A 15,165-nucleotide genomic window follows, 5' to 3' on the forward strand; every position below is an offset into this window, starting at 1 on the left:
ATCTCTAACTTTGAATTATATATTTGTAATCATAATTTTTTAAGTATACATATATATGATCTGAGTGTAATAATACTCTTTACGGCAATTACTACTATATGCCCCAATTCAAAGCAAGTTGGTATCTGTATATGAATTTGATTATATCTTGTTAATAAATTCATCTCAAATCAATATTATACGAAATTGTGTCTCACAAATGACCAATTGTTCTATTACCTTTTGTTAATTTATTCTTTTCTTGAAGGTGGGTTATGGATCAGATCAGGCTGATTTTAGGTGCTAAATTCGGGGCACGTGAACAGACGGTCTCTTTGTAAAACTAGATATTTTATGTATATATTTTTTAAAATTAGTACAATACTATCTGCTAGAACCATGCTACACAAAGGCTAAATAGTGCACTGGGTTGATGTTGAGTTATTTACCTATAGGACTAGGTATCAAGTCCCACTTAATACATTTTTTCCTCCATTTTTTTTTTTTTTTTTTGCGAATCCATGTTTCAAAAAATTTAGATTCGCAACATGGGTAGTGATTGTCAAAGATTGAATTATTGGGAAGCTTCTGAGTCACTTTCTTTAAGAATGATATTCTATCATGTAACTGGGAAGATAGTCGAGATATAAAGATAATTGTGTTTTTGAACAGCTTATTTTAGAGTGCAAAAGAGGCAAAGCCTAGTTGTCTGTGTGATTCCCCCCTATCGTTTTGTAATCTTTGGTGGTGGTGGTCCAAAAATATTTTTTGGTTATTATATTATTCTAAATAATTGAGTGTCCACTTTCCATGTATTTCGTCTAGTTATCTGCCACGTTTTCATATAATATCTCAATTCCATTAAATTGTTCAAATTTTCAATATCTCAAATCTAATGTGGTAGTCCTTTGCCTCAATCAGTACTGTGACATCCAACTTTATAGCAACTTTTGTCGTTTGTTATATATGTATAGACTACCAAAATTGTTTTTCTCTACTCAAAAAGATTTTTATTAAAAGGTGCTGATTAAATTATATAAAATAATTCAAATCAAACAGGGCAGAGTTCTTATCCTTTTTCGTCTCTTGTAGATTTTTTTTTTTTTTTTTTTTAATTTTGTTATGCATAATTACAAGCTAACTTCACTATATATGTAAGCAATTTATTGCATTGGAAAAAGGTTAAGTAAATGTGAACGATAAGCCAAAGAAGCCTTAGATTAATGTTTAACAAATCAAAGGTGGAGGTGTAAGAGATCTCAATTCGATCATAGATTCATATCAAAGTATTGAGTTTATATCCAACTTATATGATGATTTTTTTTCTTTACTGAACTTTGTTGGAGAAACACTTCGCATCACTTGGTGCAATTCAAGTGTTGTTAAAAGAAACGAGTAATTGAGATTCAAGTAGTAGTAAGTAATTTACTGATAGAACGATTACCTTACTGTCCATACATCACAGAGGTTTAAAATTCAATTATCATTGATAGAATCTTACTAGTATTACCTGGCTGTAATTGTTGGCGATCACTTCCTCTCCGCATTGCTCGAATCTTCTAAAAACATCGTATCTATATCGAGTCCAAAAAAATAAAAAAATTTGGAGGATAGGACATAGTACCCTACGATGTTTTTAAGAAATTCGAGCTGCACAGTTTTTCCCTCAAAAAACTATGTTGACGATCAAAAATTGTGATGGGTGTTAAATATCGTTCATCCTTAATTAGATGTTAATTTTGGGTTCGAGCAATGACAAAGTCAGGATTAATTTCACTACGAAAATTCAAAAATATAAAAGAATTACAACACACAAAAAATCAAGAAATTCAACATTCACTATATACACTTAAAAATAATTTTGACCTTAATATATATGTGCGCGTGTGTAATTGCCCAGCTCTAAAGCAGTATCGGATACTCATGCGAAAGAAAAATTGTGTTAAACTAGGGCAAGCCGTGCGGTCAAACATATCTAAGTATGGACAGACTATAATTTAGCGTGAAAATTCGTGCTCCGCAAAAAGTGGAGATAACTGTACTGGCTAAGCAATCCAATGTCATGAATCTGCTAAAATCTTCACTTACAAGTTGACGATGTACTACTTCCAACTTTCTAAAAATCATGTGCCCTAAAAGCAGGCACATAATTAAACCCAACATGCTAATATAACAGTAACCATATACGCATAATTTAGTTATTATCTAGAATGTCTTTTGCAAAATGATGGATTATATAGAATTTGATACTCTACTTTTTAATAAATTGATAAAAGTGTACTAGACATTCTTTCTCCACTATGAATTTGTGTGGGCAACTGTAATTCCCACTTTGTGACGTATTTGTTAACCAATTAAGAAATTGTAGTACTAAAGGATATTAATGTTTTTGTCCAATCAATATGTTAGAATATTATTAATTGTGGAGATATGACATTTTTATCCGGATGTATAGGTATAAATTGTGTGGCAAAAGGGGTATAATAACGAATATCCGTATTCCTGTGAAACTTGGCCCATCTTTTCTGTTAAGATAAACTAGTGATCTCCTTGAGTTTAGGATTCCCCCAAGTAAAAATCAAATTAGAATTTACTTTATATTCATGGATAATATAAATAAATTTTATATTAAGTAAGTGGCAGAGCCATAATGTTCACTAAGAAAATTAAAAATATAAGTAATTAAAGTAGTAACATAAGAAAAAATCAAGGGTTTTCAACATCTACAATATATACTTAAAAATAATTTTACCTTTGTATATACAATGAAATTTTTTGATAAAGAGGGCTTAGATTGTGGTACCATAGTCCCGCCCATGCTACCAATATATTTTAACCTATTCCAGTTATGACATGCCTTATTTTTCAGGTTGCTAATTTACCTTTTTATGCTAATTTACCTTTTTATGAACACTTATCTATAATTATCTTTTGAGTAACAATAAAAAAATTCTTTATCGACACTTAAACTCATGAACCAAATTTATTATAATAAAAAGTTCTTGCTCAGCCGGAAAAGATCTGGCTACAACATAATGGAAGGGGTCCATGCAGGTAGCTATTGCGTCCTCCACGCCAGAGGCGGATTCATGATTTGAAGTTTCCGGGTGTCATGCGTCATTCAATCAATTTGGGTTTCGGGTCGGATTATTCGTCTTTTCGAACTTTGATTCGGGTTATTCGTCTTTTCCGATGAAACATTTATTTATAGCAATATACAGAAGAGAAAAGCATAAAACTTCAATAATATTACTAATATCATAAATATCCATCATTCATTTACAATTGTCCTCGACGAGATTTCATCTTCTGAAAATGATCAATGACGACATCATTACTTACATTTGTGAATACATTACGCTCTATGTAACAAACTCAAGTAAAGCACCGCAAATTTAAGCAGCCAACAAAAAACACACAAAGCAATATGACAACTTTTATACATAAATTACACTTTTATACATAACTCTACAAAAAGCACAAGCAAGATTACAACTTTTCTATAAAACAGTACACACCCACAAGAAATTACAACTTTTATACATAAATGTACAAAACCCACAACCAAGATTACAACTTTTATACGTAAATGTACAAAACCCACAAGCAAAATGACAACTTTTATACATAAATGTACAAAACTCACAAGCAAGATTGCAATTTTAACACAAAAAAGCATTTTTGTAAGAAAAAAAACTCAAAAGAAATCAAGAAAGAAAGACGAAAAGATCCTTACAATGGGTCAATGGAGGAAGCAGCCGAATGGGATTTTGGCTTTGGAGCAATGAAGAGGGTTTGTTTAGTTGATGAGAATTGAGAAGAGTTTGTTTCTTTGATGAGAATTGAGAAGAGAGAGAGGGTTTGTGTCTTTTTTTTAATGAGAAGGAAGAGGGAAAGTTCTATTTTTAACTTTAAGAAATAAACAAGTCAAAAATTAATAAATTAAATTAAGTCAACAAAGATTGCTACTGCTCATTGTTGTCTGTTGAGCGCAGCACTGCAGCAAGGGTTAAAAAATAAAAATATTTATGCAGCCGCTGGGGCTCGATCCCGCGACCAAAGAGCAGAAATCAAAGCCTCTGTCCACTGGCACCAGCAGGTTACTTTGTAGTGGGAGTGTCATTTTAAATATTTGTACCTAGCTTTTGTATATATACATATATATACACAGGGTTTCGGGTGAGGCTTGTGGGTGGCGTGGCACCCTCCCGACCCTTAATAGATCCGCCCCTGCTCCACGCTCTTCTTAGTAGGCGTTTGGACATGCGATTTCATGTCATGAGATCAAATCAGCGTTTGGACATGCGATTTCACCTCATGAGATAAAATTTCAAATCATCCAGAAAGGCATGATTTGGGATTTTAAATCATGATTTCAAAATTTTTAAATGTAAAACTTGAACCATAAGTTTATATTTTGTAAAAATGACCCATAAGTTGATAGATATTTTTAACAATTACTCCTACCAACCTCATTAACATCTCCCAACCGTTATTTATGTTCGTACCATGTGGGAGAATTATATTAAATAGTAGTTACATTACTATTCATGTTAACTTTTCCTTTTTATTGAACTAAAGTTTGATCAATTGATGTTGTATTTTTTAGAAAAGCTTTCTAGTAGCGTTATGAATTATGACTTGCTCATTGGTAAGATTATATTGTATAAGAATTGAGAAAGTTTTGATAGTTTTCACAACTTGTAGGGTTGTTATGTCTATAAGACAAAGTATAACTTAAGAAATCCAAATTACATGTCCAAACATGATTTCATCTCATGGTTTCAAATCATGTCCAAACGGCTCCTTAGTCAATGGGGCACAACAAGTTTGACATCTACTACCAAAGAAAGTTCACTTCTTAGAACTGCATCTCTGCTAAACAGCATGTGGAATGAATCCCTTTCTCATCCAAGTAAATGATGGAGTCAATATCCTCAATGAACAGTTCAATGAACCAGAGCTTACAATTGAAAATCGGTGTCATGACTTCGAGTTAATAACTACTATAGTAGATACTAGTTCAATCAAATTTTTCTTTGTTACTTTATTACCAATGTGAGAACAACAATGTTAACTAAAGTCAATATCGAGTCATTCGCCACACTTTTTTTAATAGTCTTTCCTTACATTTATTATTCCCATCTTCCTTCATCAAATGTATTTCCTTGTAATAAGAGGATGTAATTTGGATGTTATATTATAGAGATAAGACATGAGTGAAGTATATTTAAAATAAAAATAAGAATATTCTTTGGTTATGTCACGGTGCATCCAACATATTCTCCCACAGGATTACTTTTTCACCCTACCAACCCACAAAGTCTGATCATCTTGATATCTTAATACATAACTTTTCAGGATTAATTAAGTAGAAGTGTTAACATATAGTATAGATTTTTGAGCCATTGCTCAGAGAGTGAAAATTTTAGCAGTTTCCTGCGGGTAATACATATCATTAAGCCATTAAACTTTGAAACTTGTGAGTTTTCAGCCATTGGCGGTGCCTTGAGCCACTAACCTTTTGTATTGTATTCCTTAAAGGATAATATTTTGCTAACTTAATACAAGTAACTCTCAATATAAGCATTATGGAGATTATAGTTTACCAGCGTTTCACACTACGTGGTACGTAGAGGTTCCTAAGTTAAAATTTTTGTTCACTTTTATTTATCCACAAACGAACTTTGTAACCCCTATAAGAAATAATAAATAAAGTATATATTTTATCATAATAGCCATATTAATTGGTGTATAGTCTCAATGAATTTGGGAACGAATAGTTAATGTTAAGGGTAAAACAGGAAAACGAAATTATTTTTCTCTTGATATACTAAAGTAGAGTAGTAGACAAGTAAAAATGAAAATTTATTTTTAGTATAATGGATAAATAAAAGTAAACGGAGGGGTAGACCAGTTTGGTGTAAATATTGATGTGATTGAATATTTTTTGTTTGTAGTGCTTACACTTCCGTCTCAAATTTATTTGACCTGTTTGTCCTTACGACGGCCGATTTGATCCATTTTTTTGAGCTAAATCAGATTAAATTTTATTTAGTAAAGCTAAACGAAATATTGTGAGCAGTACCATTTTGTTTAAATATCAAATTGGGGAAAGAAAATATTCAAATTGTCAGTAAAGGTTCGGAGAGTGACTAGCATTTCAGTATAGGGATTATGTGGAGCACAAATCGTTTTTTTGTTGAGGCCCAACTCTTGGCCCATATTTTGGTTGGGTCGTATTGCTTGTTTAGGCGAGCCTACTCTTCTATATTTGGATGTTTCAGCTGTAAGCTCATCTTTAGCCCACTTCTACTAGTCTAGGATGTTGGATAGTCAAAATTTAGAAGAATATTGAATTCAGAGTAATTATTTGTAGGTGCAAATTGCTAGAATAATTTCAGACATATTTTAAAGATTTCACTAACATATCCTAGACTTGTGTAATTTCATCCTTGCATTAGTTAATTTCTGAGAGTGAAATTAGCCCCATAATTGGCTGAGGTTGACTTGCTGGTTCAAGGGTTAGCGTTTATTTTCCGCCTTCAATTTCCATTTTGTTGCTGAATAAGAAATTTCAAATATGCATGCTCCAAAAAGGTGTTTTCTTTTCCATTGAAATAGCTAACAAAGACGTGGGCCAAATGTTGAAGACTCTTTTTTCTGCCAAATCTGGACTAAATCTAGTAAATTCTCAATTTGGGCATCAATGTGTGGGATGGGTTGCAATTATTTCCTCATCTTAAGCACCCTTCTTGTTTGGTGCTGATGTCTTACGCAATTCAAGTTTCTTTAAACTCCAGAACATGTTGCTTGCAAAGTTGCAATGAACTTTTAAAAGGAGTATTTTTTGGAAGTTACACTCAAAAAGCTATTTGATCTTCACGTGACAAGATTCCTGGTATTTTCTCAAATTTTCCAAAGAATGTGAAGTTCAAACTATCCCATATTAGAAGGTACCAAGTCAGGTGTTCTTGAAAATTTGAAGAATTGTAATAGATGTTGAGGTATTGGATTTTGTTGTGGGGGGGGGGGGGGGGGGGGGGTGTTTGTGGACCCATAAATTTGGAACAAATAAGAATTATAGGTGAAGAATGAAATAACATATCAACTACAGGGAACATATAAAAGTTCAAAGAGAATCTATAATTGGATAGAAGTTCTCGCTGGAAACTGTAGATAACATAGCAAAATAAAATCATTTTCACTGTCCTGCATTTTCACAGTGACAAATCGAAACAAACTGAATTAGAGTATTTCACCAACCTGTTTTTTCCATATCCAAGTGCCCGTGGCATAAGCTAAACTAATTTCACATTGACAGTTTACATCAGCCGTTTTACCAAAGGAAAGATACAAAGGTTATCGACGACTGATCACACACCATTCAGACTCCTTAGCTCCAATTTTCTAAAATCCAAAAGTAAGTCGGACGATTAACTATTGCTAATTAGTTTGCCTGGTTGTAGTCATAATCACCTACTAAAAAATAACCCCTTTCTCTACATATGCCTTCAGTAAAATCTGATCCTTAATCCTTGTGAAGCAAATATAAACTTGCGTAGGCTGTTGGACCTCGATTACAACAAGAAAAAAGACACTAATGTTGTTCCCAACAACCATTGCAGCTTTGGTTGGAAATTCAAATTTGAAAAGCTCGCCGTTTCATTTTTAGCTGCAGCAGCTGGTGTTATTGGAGAAATGCTTGGTACAGGCAGCTCACATACTCCAAAAGTCATATTCTCCTGCATATTGAATTAAAGGCACCCAAATGTCACACAGTTGCACATTTCGAATCATAAAATTGCAATTCATGTCCTCAAAGTGGGGGACTAATGGAAAAAAGTTAATAGGTGATCTGAACCTTGCAAGAGACAATGTTTGCACACCCACAGACTAGATGTCCATTTGCCAAGTCTACAGCTTCAGGGGCTCCACCTCCATCACTTCTCTGCAAAGTCCACAACCAGTGAAGTAAATTGAAGAGAGAAAAAGAAAAGCTTTTTAAGACTCACTTCACAGATAGTCAGTTCAAACAACAAGCATATACCTTGTAAAAATCAACAGCAATGAAGTTAGGCCACCTTGTACCAGCGGCTTCATGGCATGTGTTCATCATTTCAATGAGTGGGGCTGAATTATGCTTGCAAGCTTGAACAAGATCTGGGGCATCAGGAAAGTAGTTCATCAGGACTAACGACTTTGACTTATTGTTCATAGCAGATGATTCTGCACGATTTGGACAAGAACCAGGTTTCATGCCACCATTTCCATCTGCAAATCCAAAGCGCTTGTACTTGAGCACGTTTATCATTTTTCCAAAAGTTTTAATAGAAAAGCTAAAATGTGCTCTAAGAGATAAACTAAAGATGAAACTCACATTGGTTTTCTACCAAGTATCTCCACTCATAAGCAATGCCTTCTGAAGATTCTTTGGCAGACTTAGATGTGAACACAACCAGTCGCTGATTTTGCTGGACCATATCATCTACAGTTGGCCATTCTCCACCATTTTTAGGCATCCGAGAAACTGGAAACCAGAATTTTCTAAGCCCAGCCGCATCAAACACCTTGTTTAGGCCATTGGAAGATCTAACGTAGTCCTCAATTATAAGTGTAACAATTTCTGAAGGGTTTGCTTCAAGAAACACTTGTATCTCCCTCAAGACATCGATTGCAGGTTGCTGACAGAAATTTTCCACATTAGCTTCCAAAGAAAGCAACTTTATGTGATAAGAATCTAAAAATTATTGTAAGCCAACGAGAAAAAAGTCAATTCTGCTCCTTTTTCCATCATAATTTTCACGAATATTACTGTAATTACAAGTAAAAGAGGGACAAGAATAAATTGTATCCTCTTTTCCCGAAGATGCTAAGGACAAGAATGACTTATAAGCCAAAAGTATGAACATCTGTAAACCTTTAAACATGCCAAATGTATGGAAGTTGTTATTAAGTGTTACATCACTGGTTCATGAGAACTTACAAAAGCTGTATAGTTGTAGCATTTCCCTCCAAATGAGTGACACAGCCAGATGTCATTGTTGAAGTCATACATATCAAGCATTAAACCTCTAACACCATTCTGTGCCAATTCATGTCAAAAGAAGCTTATCAGTATCCACATATACTAGTTATTCGAAAACGTTAGAGCTAGCAGTTCATCTCTTCTAAATCACAATTTCCATGCATTTTAACAAACAGAGAACAGTAGGAAAAGTAGGTATTGCAGAATTCACTGGTGTATTACCTTACCTTTTCTCTGTGAAAACCAATTTCACCAAAATGTTATGACACGCTTAGCATTCATACGGGTCATCAAACACTGAGAATCAAGTCAAGTGAAAAATAAAAATAAATGGACTGCGAAGCAGAAAGGTTTTAGATTCCTCTCCTAATCCAGAGGCTTACAGTATGAAAGCTTAACTCAACAGTCTGTTTCATCTCCTTTTCCTATAGGGTCTCATAGTTGCAAATTTGCAGTGCTTGTACTCCTCAGTATTCTAGTTGCTTTTTAGTGGTGTACATGTAAAATAAAAATCAGTGGAATAGTTTTAGATGCATAAACCCCTGTAGCCAATCTTTAAATGTTAGGAAAATATAGGGATGGCAGTCTTTGTTAGATCCCTGGATATTATCACCAATTCTACTTCAAAGGATAGTGTAATTTGAGAACAAGCGTTACAGATAAATACTGATAGCTTAAACGGTAAAATTGTAGTACCTGCTATGGGTATGAATAAGTGAAGATTATATCAAGAAAATGCAAATGTTGATAGGCCTAAATTTGCTTTGAATAATATGTGACAACTCTATTGGCTTCATTATATTCAAATATATGTTTGTCGTTATTATGATTCCTTTTGTTTTACCCCCAAATTATCCTCACTATTTTGGGAAAAAAGAAAAGGTAAGGATGAAAGTTTTAGCACTATGCAGGCATGGGGGAAGATAAGGATTGATACTTTAGTACTCATTGTGTATATAGGTAGGTGAAAATTCTTTACTATCCTACTCATATCCTACCTTCATCCCTAGATGGATGATTTTGAATGTTAGTATTAAATTAAGACAAGAGTGTTGTGTAAAATATTTATGAGCCAAGAAAACCTATTTGATAGCTCTGCTAGAGAAATACAAGTCCAGCCAGAACTCAGAAGTTTAAGAAACCCCTTGAAACCCAGGCACATTCATTGAAACAATGAGACTTGTCTGCTGTGTAATGCAAGCAAATTTCTTCTTGAGCAATCCCTACTACTTTACTCATTACCTTAAAGAGCACCCTCACCCCATTATCAGAAGATAAAGCTTTCCAACACATTCTTAACCATATATTGCAGGACAGGTAATAGTTTAATCCTTGCAATACAAAACAGTAGTCTAGTGGGACAAAAACTACTTTAAATAATAGCAACAGCCGGTAACATTAATTAAGAAATTCAATAAACTATATAGAGAGAAAGAATCTCTCTGCTCTGTGACATTCCTTCAATGCTGACACTTTTCTAGCCCATACCTAATGTTGCATAATGTAATGAAGTCCACGTATTAAATTGCATAGCAATGCAATACAAAAATCAACAAGAGTCAGCAACAGCTAACAAACAAGGCTGACTCGCTCAACTTTGGAACTTCGCCATGTGCCACGCATAGACTTAAATTAATATAGCATAATAAAATAACAGAAGTAATAACAATATATAATAATACCTCTTTGAACTTTCATATAGAAGAGGAGCAATATTTAACTCCCTATCCAGTTCACAATTTTCTGATAGTTGATTCAATGGACTGTTTCGCCCATTATATTAACTAACATCCTTTTGTTTGAATGCTGTTTTACACTCTTCCTTTCTCTCTCTCTCTTTTGGCATATGAGGAAAATAGTTAGCTAGCGTTTGGCCATAGATTTTGGATCAAATTTTAAAAATTTACCTTCAAGAAACGGCTATGAAATTTGATCAAGATTTATCTTCAAAACATTTTCAAGTTTTAAAAATTGATTCAGATTGAGAGAAATTTCGCTTCCGCTTCCACTCACAAATCTTCAAATTTTATTTTCCAAGTAAAATGCATATCCAGACACAACTTTAAATATTTTTTTTTGAAGTTTAAAGTTTCAGTTTAAAAAGCTATAGGCAAACCGAAAGGCTTCGTGATGTGTCTAATTTTGAAGAAAGATGTAGGATACTTACATTTAGCTGTTCGGTGATGGTGTCCTGTTGATTCATTGGAGCTAATATTGCACCTCCTGTCCCTGATTTCGCTTTCAATTTCGCAAATGAATTGTGCGTTGTCAGCCAAGAGTACCTATTAAACGGCAATCCTTTGACCTACAAAATTATTCAAACTTTTAACAATGAAACTTCAATACAAAATCAAGCCCTACACAAGTATTGTACCTTTGAAAGAGGATTAACCGGCTGAAGTCGAGTACAACGAGGACGAACATTGCCATTTGCCAGGCAAGTCTCACAATGTAGCCCTGAATCACAGTTCCTATTGGCCACACAACTTTGTCCTTGCTATTACCACAACAACACACAGTCAACAAAGCAAAAACAATGTTACCGAGCACGAAGATAGAAGTAATAATCACTTACCTTAAGTGCTTCACAACAAGTAAACAGAAGAGTAACCGCAAGAAACAGAGTTACCGAAAAACTAAAATTCATAGTGAAATTGAAGCTCTGCAAAAAGAAAAAATCGTGGACCAAACAATCATACACACATCACATGCCTAGCAATTACTCACACATAAATGTACAATATAGATGTGAATCGGTTAGTACATGTACCTTTAACAATGGCGCGTAGATCGAGGAATATAATCAGTTAGCCATTTTGATTTTGCTTGAAAAAGTATATTTGAGAGAAGCAGAGGAGGAGGAAAATTGTGTGAGTTAATTAAGGAAAAGAAAGAGAAGAAAAGGAGTTACTGTTTAGATAATGCCGCGCTAACAACTTCATATCTTAGCGGTTATTCTGTTTTTATAATTTTATCCTTTTCTTTTGTGTATTCTACAACTCTTTTAACTATTCCTTTTATGTGCCAGCTTATAAATTTCAATAGTCAAATTTGAATTGTTAATTATTATAGTACTTCTTATATAGTTTTTAAAATTTCAAAAATTCTACGTAAAAAATTTGATTCTCAAATTGTGTCATATAAATTGAGACATTAGAAACAATTCTTTTTGAAATAAAGCATGTGAGCAGTTCTCTGTAGTAGGTAAATGTGTACGCGACACATTCATTGCCTTTTAATGCAAGTATATTTGTTATAATTTATTTATAGCGCAGTACATAGAAGACTCGGAATTTATAAAAGAAAATGGGGGCAATAGGAGGATGCTTTTGAAATTACCTAGTCACAAGAAATAAGTGAACTTAATATATATGCCATAATTTAAAGAGTAACAAGGGTTTAAAGACTGCAAATTCTGTCTCCACCTAGTTACATGGCAAATATGAGCATACGAAAATCGATTTATTTCACGTTCTCAGGCTGCAAAAATTTGTTTTATTTTTTTGTTTGAAAAAGGGTTCAATCAATTTGTTTTAACCTCTACTTTCAATGTTGGGTTCTTTGTGGAAGGTCTGGTCAAGCCCTCTCCTTTGCATTATGTAAGTACAGTGGCGGAGCCACATAGAGCCGAGGGGGTTCAGATTGGTGTTCATCTGAACCCCTCGGAAAAAAAAAATATTTTTACAAAGTTAAAATTATTTTTTATGTATATATAGTAGATGTTGAATCCTCTTAGGCTTCTTCGTATGTTTATTTTTTTTATCTTTTGAACCCCTATGGAAATTCTGGCTCTGCTACTGTGTAAGTACATACGGTGCTCTGGTTGGACAACACCTGAATTTTTTTTGTCGTGCGTTCCATTGCAGAAACCCCAATTTTGTTTCTCAAGTAATTGTTGATTTGAGTTTTTTTTTTTTTTTTAGCAGTTAATTGTGCAAATATTTTCTCTATATTCTCTTAAATATTTTACAGTTTATAATAATATTGTGAGAAATCGAATAAACTTGGCTTAACAGAAAAGTATGAAATTTTATCGTGCGTATACACGCTTGGCCTTCTTAGAAATGCATGCGCAAGCTTTCAAGCAAAATGTTGTGGTTGGAGAAACTTCTTAACTTGGATAACATCAGCCCATTTTTCTATTAATAATGAGTTCTTTAACTATTTTTTTTGTCCTTCAGCATATCAGCAAATGAACGGGAAAAAAGAAGAGGGAAAAGCTTACCTTAGGTTTCAAAACTCCCTATTGCGGCGCCAGCAGCACTTCTTTATCTTGTTACTAATACAAATACTAATTTTATCATTTATAGATGATGTCAAATAATTTGTGTTTCAAATGAAACGTAATTTTATAAATTTACATTATACTATAAAAGAGGAGTAGTTTAATTTGCAATATAATTTTTCCAAGTATTAATCTTTTTATATTTTTATTTAAGCCATCACTATTAGGTCGTATGAGGGGTTTGGCTTGACCCCTACTGTGTTATATTTAAGTCAAAAGAACTTATAATGATTAGGGGGACATGAAATCTTGCCTCTAATCTACAAAAGAGATTGACAAAGCAATCTAAAGGAAAGGAAGTAGCCTAAATAGTTTCCTTTCCATATCAACACTGTAAATTAACTAACAAAAAAAATTACATTTCTCATATTTCCTCCGGTACTTTACTCGCCATTTATCTAGTTGAAACTGCCTTTTGCTTCTCTGGGGAGATCTTGAGGAGAATGATATAAGGTCCTATTTCCACTAGTAGCTGCCAATTTTGCCAAAAAATCTGCCACCTGATTGGCTTCTCTAAAACAATGAGTGATATGATGTTGAGTATTGTGCAGCAAACAGGAAGTACAGTTAATGATGTGCTTCAGTTTCGGGTTGCTAGTATTCTTGTTTTTCAACATGTTTGAGATGACACGGGAGTCTAGTTCAATATGCAAATTGTTCAATCCATGTTGTATACACCAATTGACACCATACTTAGCTGCAAGAGCCTCAACTTGGTTGTTGCTATTACAATCAACAGGACCAGAAAAAGCAAATATGAAATCTCTATTATCATATCTCACCACACCCCCCATGCCTGCCTTGTTGGTATCTTTGAAGAAGCCTCCATAAGTGTTAGCTTCACTCATACCATTAATAGGTTTCTCCCATGAATAGAAGTGCAACTCACAACAAGACTGAGCCTCTCCACTTTGTTGCACAAGTTAATTCAGTTTTCCTCAATAGTAAATGAAGGAAAGACCTCCTGAATGACTGCCTTTATGTTCCATATGCACTGAGTAGCCATCTTGTAATGGTAGAATTTGCTCTTATCACCATACCTACAAGCTGTCCAAGACTTCCAAATCTCCAAGCAAATCAGAACTGAAGTGGCTTGCAGACTCAATTAATGAACTTTGTTCTTGGGTTTCAAGTTGCACCAGTTACTAATGACTGCTCTAATTGGCAAATGTTGATGAGCAATCCCAAGAGGTGCACCCATGCCTTTCCAAATGAAGTCTGTTAACAGCGTTACCCTCCACATGGACATGTTGCATGTTCTCAGGTTTAGAGACATAATAGCACACACAATCAACTCTATCTTGAGTACTAGTATGAGGTAAGATCCTGGGGAAGGGTACCTTGCCAAAAAACATTCTCCAGCAAATGAATGACATTTCGAATGGGATAGATCTATGCCATATGTTGCTCATATAAGTGTCAGTGGTTCTGTGTTTTGTAATCAATCCGATTTTTTGTTTTTAAATTTGACTTGAAAGACAAATAGAAAAAACTTAGGTAATTGCAACCAGATAGGATTTGAGTATTAATTTAAATGTAAGCACGCGATTCAAATTAAGTTCTATATTGTTGATTGCGCCGAAACTTCAATATATTAATAATTATTTTTAATATTTCATAAATTTGTTATATTTTTTATATGTCAATGAGACGTGATAAAAATATTTTATTTGATCATGCCTAATATTTGGAGATTTAGGGAACACACTGGATAACTGAAATCAGACTAGTTAAAAACTTCGTAGAAAAAATAAATCTATACTGGGACATAGTTATATACAAAAAGAAAATATGTTAATAGGCAATGTAATATTGAGTGTGGTTAATATTTGTTTTCTTATATCTTATTTTTTATTTGAACGGAAAGATAAAA

At 33.7% G+C, this 15,165-nt stretch overlaps 1 protein-coding gene across 1 annotated transcript; it reads right to left on the reverse strand.

Annotated features, from left to right (window-relative positions):
- Positions 1 to 7,159: 7,159 nt before the first annotated feature.
- LOC132599031 (PI-PLC X domain-containing protein At5g67130-like) lies at positions 7,160 to 11,938 on the reverse strand. Its single transcript, XM_060312235.1, has 9 exons — positions 11,778 to 11,938; positions 11,583 to 11,669; positions 11,382 to 11,504; positions 11,175 to 11,312; positions 8,966 to 9,064; positions 8,360 to 8,663; positions 8,030 to 8,253; positions 7,844 to 7,930; positions 7,160 to 7,724 (listed from the first exon to the last, which is right to left on the reverse strand). The coding sequence occupies exons 2-9, from the start codon at positions 11,652 to 11,654 to the stop codon at positions 7,560 to 7,562; spliced, it is 1,212 nt and encodes a 403-aa protein (XP_060168218.1). The 5' UTR covers positions 11,655 to 11,669; positions 11,778 to 11,938; the 3' UTR covers positions 7,160 to 7,559.
- Positions 11,939 to 15,165: the final 3,227 nt, after the last annotated feature.

Source organism: Lycium barbarum, chromosome 6 (genome assembly GCF_019175385.1).
Source record: "Lycium barbarum isolate Lr01 chromosome 6, ASM1917538v2, whole genome shotgun sequence".
NCBI lineage: Eukaryota > Viridiplantae > Streptophyta > Magnoliopsida > Solanales > Solanaceae > Lycium > Lycium barbarum.

Coding starts and splice junctions, on each gene's coding strand:
- LOC132599031 (XM_060312235.1), bottom strand. CDS start 11,654: ATGAATTTTAGTTTTTCGGTAACTCTGTTTCTTGCGGTTACTCTTCTG. Junction 11,505..11,582: donor CTTGTTGTGAAGCACTTAAG/GTAAGTGATTAT, acceptor TTGTGGTAATAG/CAAGGACAAAGTTGTGTGGC. Junction 7,725..7,843: donor CAAACATTGTCTCTTGCAAG/GTTCAGATCACC, acceptor TTCAATATGCAG/GAGAATATGACTTTTGGAGT.